Below are 9,327 nucleotides of genomic sequence, written 5' to 3' on the forward strand. Positions count from 1 at the left end.
TAAAATAAGTATATTTTTCATAATGAGAACATGGTAGTATCTCGGCGCTCTAAACGAATCGCAGCAATACCGTAATACGGCACTTCTCTTTTACAAATTACTTTTGTATGAAATTTTTTAATTCACTCCATAGAACTTTGCAAAGTTTGTAAAAAATTTTAAAATTTGTATCGTGAACTTTGTAAAAAATCTTATTTAAGATCAGATTTTATTTGAATAAACAATCTAAAAAGTAAAGATTTCAAACATTTTGGGTCATTTTATTATGATTATTTTTAACAAAGTTGCACTTTTTTTAAAATTGCTTATTTTTATAATGCAGAGAAAATGATCTCTTAATTTTTTGGCGTAATATATATTATTATTGATACTTGTCATACCAAAATTCCAATTTTCGTTACATAAATTTCTTTATGCATGCTATACACGTAATATTCATAATTCTTTATCCTCTTTTTCGCTTTCTTTATGTGCATTAGATTAAAGTGCAAAATATAAAAATCTTCTCCAAAACTTATATTATTAAATTGTATTATGTTATTTGTGTATCGTATGTATGCTATTTGTAACATATAATTTACATATATATAATTGCATATGTATAAAGACAATGGTTATATATATATATATTATTAAACGACCATTATACACACCTTATGCTTTATCGTATAATAAACACAAATATTAATAATATATAGATTAACAATATCTGATAATATAACAACAGCTCAGCTAAGCATTATAATTACATTATATCAATTTTGTTATTAATCAAGCAGAACAAAACTTTATTGTCCGAGCAACTGATTTATGACATATTGTGCTGACGCCATTAGAAAGCAATACGACGTTCATAATGACTTCTTTTAACATTGTACAAAAAATTTATTTATTATATTATACCTATTACTATCAATATAAAACACCTGCATTTGCGCGTTTACATGTATTAATTCTTAACAACGATTAATTAAATTAATTAATAGATAATTATTTCTTATATATAGAATAATCGAGTAGAGTAGAGAAAGTTTCTGAAATTTTGAAAAGAGAAAGATATCTTATTTTAAAATAAGTCGACAACCCTGATTTTGTACGACGTCTTATAAATAATACAATAGCATATACTAGATAATTATATAAAAAAATTTTATTCACATATTTGTTTTTAATCAATTAGAGATGTTTCTTTGCAATTGTTAGCTGTCCGCCTCGACACCGCTATCACAAAAGTCCACTAAGCAGCGTAACGCATCGTCGGGCAAAAGTCTAAAATTTTATAAAATGTTTTTTTTTCATTTCTACTTGAGATTTTTATTTTTATTAATATTATCGCACACATTAATTTTTTTTCTCACTAATATTAATTAAATGTTAAAAATACTTTATTTGCTTTTTTTTTTTCTTCAAAGATAGTATCTTCATACATTATATTATCTACTGTGAATAATTTCGGAATTTATTTACCTTAATAATAAGTTGAATGATAACCAGAATGGAGGCACAGTTTTTTCGTGATAGTTGCACCTCTGCGCGTGAATTATTTGTGAGGCTGCTTGCCCCGGTGAAACCAACGGCATGGCAGACGGGAACCTGTTCAAATTAAAATTCATAAACAATATTAAAAATCTTTATTTTAGACCGCATATGTGAGAAACACAATAAATACTAGAAAAATGCCTATTACGGTCGAAGCTGGATCTTCATTGCTTTAAATAATTCAATCTTGAATTACTAATATACACTACATATGTACTTGCATATATATCATATTCTAGTCTTTTTAGAACTGCGCGCAGAATTGTTTTTTCAGATTATAAACGCAATTAAAACTACTCTAGTAATCGCCAATTAAATTGACAAGCAATTTAATAATTTGATGCTACTATCAAGCATCATATTATAAAGATGTTAATATGTTGAAACTGTTAATAAATTTATTGCGAAAAATATTACTTCGGCCAGGACTTGAACCCGGATCTCTTGTATTCCGTACGAGCGTCCTAAGCTATTAGACTACCGAGTGCCTCGTAATAGGCATTTTTCTAGTATTAATTGTAAAATATTTATTAAGTAAAATGTAAAAAATCCAATATTTCATAATATTTTATAATTTTGTTGGAATTGCTAAGAAGTGTTTAATGTAAGATCTGAAGAAAACTGTCAAATAAAATTTTATTTTGCCGTCCCACTGAGAAATGACAATAAAATCGATATCGAATCGAAATTATCAAATTGACATCGATTCGACATCGATTCCATTGTCATTTCTTAGTGAGGTGTATCTTTAGTTTAGTAGCTTACCTCGCATCCAAAAATCTAATCTGCATGTACAAAAAGCGTAACTAATTAACAATATGTAATTGTATATTGTATATGTATATCTATATACATTTGCTATTGCAACTTAATAGGTCGATGTTTATAATTCTTATTTCAAGACTTATTAAGTAATGTTTTAAGATGCTAATGGCTCTATGATTAACTTCTTCTATACTTTAAATCTTAAAAATAAGAATTGACTATGAATACCGGCCTTAAAAATATTAATCAATTTTTTTGAGAGTGAACAATGTAATTACAAATTTTAATGAATATTTTTACATAATAATAGCATATACTTCATGCTAATTAAATGTTAAGTATAAATTCTAATTACGTTTACGTAACATTACTTCGTAAACATTATTTATATAATTTCATCGTGTACTTACTTTACTTTTGGTTTTTTGCAAAGTCCAGTGTCTACCATATACGGATAAATGGTAGTGAATTTGATTAAAGATTTTCCTTTGGTGGATGTCCGTAGTTCCTCGCTGATTGATTCCATAAGTCCTACAATATTTGTGCCAATAAAATTAAGAATTTAACACCTCTTGTGTATAAAAAGCAGTTAAAATCGAGTTAAATATAAAATAGCTTACCTCTAACTGCAAATTTTGAAGCACAGTAAGGAACTAAATTTGGAATACCACCAATTCCAGCCAGTGACGAGAGCGCAACTACGTGGCCGTGATTTTTTTCGATCATACTTGGTAGAAATGCTTGTAGCATCTAAAAATAGCAAAAACAATAGACTTCAAATACAAGAAGTGTCAATAGTGAATAATGACTTGTTTGTGAAAAGTGGTATGTTGCACTGTGTTTAGAAATAATTTTCTGTAAAATTTCTTTAATGTATAATTATTTTCATACTAATAGTGTCAAAATTCACATTACTTTAGCTCATATAATGTACTAGTATACTAAATACAACCTACTAAGGGCTAGTTGTACTATCTTCAGATAAACTATGTGATAATTTATCTAACGGATATATTATAAATAAAAGAATAAACGAGTAAGAGTATGAATAAAGAGAGAGTAAAAGAGTGAGCTGAAGTTTATTGAAAGATGGAACAACTCAGCCTATAAGTTTTAAGAAATTATTAAAGAAGAAATAACGCGCGTGCGTGCGTGCGTGCGTGCGCGTGTGTGTGTGTGTGTGTGTTGCGACTCATAATTAGAATTAAACCAGTAATTAGGACTGTTAGGTTAATATATACAAATTTTTTTATCTTTATACGTATATGTATATATTTAATTAATTTATGTCAGTTCTTTAACTTGCCCAGAAATGAGCCAGCACGTTAATATCGAAGATTCGTTTAATTTCGTCAGTGGTATGATCGAGAAATGCATGGCAAGGCATTATACCAGCATTGTTAACTAAAATAGTGACGTTGCCAACTTCCTGCTTGACTCTTTCGGCTACGCTGAAGACATGCTCTCTGTTCGACACATCGCATCTGCGAAACAAGACGCAAATATTCCTGAATTCTCCTCGAACGCCTTTCGATCGGACGTTTCACTATTATGTTTCTCTTGGTTTTATTGTATTTTGTAAAAGAGTAAACGATATAAACGTACTGATATGCGTATGCTGCAGCTGTTCCAGTTTTCTTTATCTCATTCACTGTCTCTTCGTTTGATTCTTGGTTCACATCCCAGCAAACCACTGTTGCACCTAATGATGCATAACGAAGAGCCAATTCTTTTCCAATACCATGACCAGTACCTGTTATCTGTAAAAACATAGTAACTTAGAGTATAGAATTATCGCACTTTTAGCATCTCTCTTTCGCAAATTACTTCATAAAGAATCTTCTAGATATAAATATTAAATTTAATTTATCACCAATTTATAATGTAACCACATATATGTATTATATACAGATTTAAAATAAATATATTCTAATTTTTATTCATCTTATAAAAAGTTTATGGTTTAAAATTATATAATAAATAATTATATTATATCTTTTAAGATTATATACATGAGAAACACAACCTATAGAAATCAATGCTTTAATAAATAATTATTTAATGACTAATGTTTGATGATTTTGCACATTTAATGATAATTATATCTTTGCTCTTTCATAAAAAAAACTTTACATTACAGTGACTTGTAAATCTTGTTCTAATTAGTTTCTGCAGACCCGGCGACTTGTCTTGACCGAAGGTGTGGAAATTGTCTACTGGAAGAGAGGCGAGGATAACCGGTAAAATTATGAAATTCGAAATTTTTTACTAGTTTAATTATCTATAACCTGAAAAATATCAAACGTGGACACTCTTCATTGCTTATAAATCTTATAAAATACTTATAAACTCATTCATCAATTTATCTATGAGTTTAAAAAAATTAAAAGTTGATTTTAAATTCAATTCTTGAATTTCTTGGGTATGTATTTCCACACCAAACTAAATTTTTAGGTGTTGATTGCACCATAAATCCACACACAACTTACCGGGCCTGAGTTTCTGAATAGAGTGAAATATTGATAAAATCACTGCAGTTTCTAATAAATAGAAAAAATAATTGTCCAATATATAATTTTCAAGATATATTTTTTCTTTCTTTTAATGAATAAATAATCGTTATTTCTATTATCATATTTAAAAATGCAATAGATTCATAAAAAGTAAATTCTACACAATATTACATAAAAATAATTAATATATAACTTTATAGCATTAATAATGAACACATTAACATAATTACTTACGTCTGTACGATTTATGTACCTATGTAATAAAAAATTCATTTAATATGCTGTATATTTTGTTGCGTTGTTGCTGAAGATGACTCAAAAACGGAGTCAAAACGTACGAAGTGAAATGATATTTTTATTGTAATAAACTAGATATTTTAACAACCAGAGGTAGACTCCTATTGCCTTTTTACTCATATATATAATTTTACTAATCTTGTTTTATTAAAAAATTCAAATTAGATACATACCAGAACGATCTCACCAGCCACGCTTTTTTCTTCTGCTGGTACGAAAAATTTATACACGCTTTCGCAAATGTAATATAGAATCTTCAAAATAAGTAGCAAAATGTCCGCAAGGACCAATGCGCCGTTGTATGCTTTTACCATGGCTGCTCGCTATTCTGGCCTGCAAAAATAAAATTTTTGTTTGATTGCAGAGACATAAAATAAAAAATTTATTCATTTGTTTTGATAAATATTTTTCTTAGCACAAAAATTTATATTTTTTCAGAGTAGTATTAAAGAGACTTTATTACAAAAATATTAAAAATAAATTGTCACAATATGCGTCTTTTTATTTATATACGCGTTCAGATTTTTATTTAGGTATATAAAGATTATTTTATTTTATTTTTATTCCTTAAAAAGAAATAATAATATAATAATATAATAATTTTTCTTTCAGTCTTATTAATATAATATAATATAATCTTATCAAATATCTATCTTATTCTGTTATACAAAAAAAGAGTGAAATAATTTTCTTAAATAACTTATTCATTTTTTTGGATATTTTTTTTTATATTTCCGTAATGAGCTTGACAAAACGATTTTAATTCTAAGCTTGATTTTGATTGAAGTATGCAATTGCAATTAGTATTGGAGCAAAACAATAACATCAACAATTTGTCAAATTATGCATCTACGTGCATTGTGTTATATAATGCTTGTTGCTGTCTACGATGAACCATGTCAAGTATGATAACGAGCGTATACTGTGAGTCATTTATATTCTTATGAATAAAACTTCAGCGTATAATTATTTTGTAACAGCTTTTATTTGCGTATTATTTCTCTTAAAATTGTACCACTATTTATGTCCATTATTTTGAAAGAATGACCATGTTTTACAATAATCAGAGCTGGGACATACATTTGAAATATAATACTTTTATTTGAGAAACTTTTATTTGTAAAATAGTTATATTTTGTATTTTGTATTTCTGCGGAGCACATAAAAATATTTTATATTTTGTATTTAATGGGAGCATATAAAACTGTTTTGTATTTTGTGTATTTCAAATACTAATTGTAAGAGATTTATATAATCAATCTTATTATTTAAATTATAAAATACAAAACTTTCGATTTTTCGATTTTAAATACGTAATGTATTCGTAATTGAAATACGATATATACAATATACACTTGTGCAAATAATGCGTTTCAAATATATGTCCAGTCCTAACAGTAATTTACGCAAAATATGTAAATATGACGCTGTGTCAATCAGAGATAACGTGAAAATTGCGTATTATTTCTCTTAAAATTGTACTACTATTTATGTTCTTTATTTTGAAAGAATGACGTGTAAATTATGTATTTGTTTTGTTACCAGCTACTTAATTTCTTACAAATAGAAAATACTTTGTTGGATAATGCTCTGATGTCGGGATAATTTTTGAACATTTTTGTGAAAACATCACGGAAATATTACGTCTAACTTATACTTCTTACTGTGAAAATATTAATATTAAATAGAAATAATTTAATTTACTAAGGATAATATAAAGTATTATTTTATTAGATACGAAGAAGATAATTAATACTTTCTTACTGCAGTCTTCATACTATAAGATAAGATGTATGTATTTGATCTTCTGATTAGAATTGGAAGGAATTAGGTTACTGCAGTTACTGTGTAGGTAACAAGTACTGATTACGTGACACATTGTGCGTGATAGTTGACAGCGCACGATACGAATGAGATCATTCTTCTTCAGTTGCATCGATAGTTATAGGCATAAGTTAAATTTTAATTTAATTTATTCTGTGCTCGATCCTTTTTCTGTAATTTTGTTTCAGTTATTAATATTGCTTATCCTTCGAAGAGCACATAATATTTACATGTGTGAAAAAAAACAATATAATAAGTTCATCTTTACATGTCTAGACGTATGAATTTTTTATGTATTAGTTAAAAAAGTATATGTGTTTATATTCTATCGTTGATTCCGGTAAATTTGCAATACATAAATATCTTTTTTACAATACAAATATTTGCATGATATAATAATTTGTGCTACATGACGAAAGTTATGTACTTATATTATCACCTATGGCTGCGTTCGGGAACGTCGCTCAGATGTCTCCGATGCCTCGGATTCATCATCTGTCCTTGTTTAATATTAGATGTTAAACAAGGACAGATGATGAATCCGAGGCATCGGAGACATCCGAGGGACGTTTCCGAACGTAGCCAATATATAACAGTACTTTATATCTTGGTTTTAACTTTTTAACATTTTATTCATTCGCTAACAAGTAATAAATTGGAGTAACAAAATTCCTTTCACTTTGATGGTGTACTTTGTTTACATGTGCTTATCAAGGTGTATACTTCAGTCAAAGTCAACTTTAGATAATCAAATTTGTCATGAACCAAGATCACGTTTTTTCGAGTTGACTGCGGAAATGTAGAAAAATGATTAATCGCACGGTCGCGAACGTTTTAAAATGCCAAGGCCATCTGATGGGCACGATACAGATAAACAATGTCAAAATGTCAATCTTTTGGAATTGACACAGAAGTATTTAACAAACGTGTTTTTCGATCATTTGTCAGTAAAAACATCTGTTGCATATCAAATTAAGCATTTTGTACATACTATATGTGCCTATTATTTAATGTGCATTTTCTTGATTTCCATTACAAGCATATGCGATTTATATTCGTGAAAAAAAATTTGTATAGAAGTTAAAGTATTAAAAATAATTAACAGATTTCTTATTTTCTAACCATTTGAACATGTAATGCTGCAACTTTTGCAATAAATACAAATCGCATTTTCCTTGTAGAAAAGTTATTTATATTATATTTATCTTGTTTGTAATAATAATGATTTATCAGCAAAGTCAATTCATTATTATAAGGAATGACAACTTATATAAGTATAAATGTACTTACGATATAACACTTCGTATTAATGTATAAGCTTATTCGTTATATTTATTTATTTATTACATTGTTGTTATTAGTTAATATTTTAATTTATTAGTTAATATATTATGAACTGTTTGTTTTTTTTTCTCATAAACATAGAGATATTCGGTTTTATTGCCTCTTTATTTTATAAAATATACATCCTTTTCGACGTCAATAAATTTTATGTTCTGTTATGATATATTTTATTATATTTTTATTATTATAATACAAAACGGTGCTATTCTGTCAAGTTCTTGGAATTTCTTTTCAAGAATTTTTTAAGTTATTGATATATTCGAAAATGCAGTTGTCGAATATATATTGAACAATTATTGTCCATCAGAGTAGCATTTTTTAATAAATATTTCAATTTGGTCGGGACAGTAATGAATCGGAAGATTATCTTTCTACTAGCTAAATGATTTAATTTGTTGGTTTCTGAATGCCATCATCTGCTTAGATTATTTAGGAACAAAATCTTCCCTTTCTCCCTTCCTTTCTTCCTCCCCCCCTCACCGTTTCTTTCTCTCTTTTGTCACGTCTTTCGTATGTACTTATTTTCAAAAAGTGATTGTGCTGCTTTTTTAAGTAAAATAGTTATCTGTTTCTCATTTAAATAATATTCAATTTTAAAATTATAATTAAATTTCTGAATGCCAAACATAGAAATTCTGTGTATTATTTGGAAGAGAATCTTTTTATTACTATATTATGAAAAATTTATAATATTGATAAAGTTCCAAAAGTATAAAAAAATTTAAGTTAATTCGGTAAAATGTGTAATTATATGATAAGGTTTTCTTTTTTTATAGCCGTGTAATCGGACGAACATCGAGAAGTATTATTAAGTCGATATTACATTTTTAGAGTAAAATAAAGAATTACTAATAATAAGATAAGATATTTTTTGTAAGATTTAAAATTTCTTTATCTTTGAAAAATTAAACGTCTTAATCTCTCAATATTTGAAAAATATGAAACTGTTTTTAGTTGCAAAAATTTTATTTTATTTATATATACTTCTAATCCATCTATACATTTTCAGAGAGAGAGAGAGAGAGAGAGAGAGAGAGAGAGAGAG

General features: G+C 27.3%; 1 protein-coding gene across 1 annotated transcript in view; it reads right to left on the reverse strand.

Moving 5' to 3' along the window:
- Nucleotides 1-1,081: 1,081 nt before the first annotated feature.
- LOC108763469 (short-chain dehydrogenase/reductase family 16C member 6-like) overlaps nt 1,082-9,327 on the reverse strand; it is an 8,776-nt gene continuing 530 nt past the window's right edge. The window contains exons 2-8 of the mRNA XM_018511117.1: nt 5,288-5,447; nt 3,910-4,064; nt 3,611-3,788; nt 2,925-3,054; nt 2,715-2,835; nt 1,468-1,593; nt 1,082-1,269 (exon numbers count right to left, since the gene is read on the reverse strand). Coding sequence (XP_018366619.1) covers nt 1,200-1,269; nt 1,468-1,593; nt 2,715-2,835; nt 2,925-3,054; nt 3,611-3,788; nt 3,910-4,064; nt 5,288-5,428 — 921 coding nt within the window. The 5' untranslated portion in view covers nt 5,429-5,447 and the 3' untranslated portion in view covers nt 1,082-1,199. The remainder of the gene's footprint in view (nt 1,270-1,467; nt 1,594-2,714; nt 2,836-2,924; nt 3,055-3,610; nt 3,789-3,909; nt 4,065-5,287; nt 5,448-9,327) is intronic.

The sequence above is a fragment of the Trachymyrmex cornetzi genome, unplaced genomic scaffold, assembly GCF_001594075.2.
Source record: "Trachymyrmex cornetzi isolate Tcor2-1 unplaced genomic scaffold, Tcor1.1 scaffold1118, whole genome shotgun sequence".
NCBI lineage: Eukaryota > Metazoa > Arthropoda > Insecta > Hymenoptera > Formicidae > Trachymyrmex > Trachymyrmex cornetzi.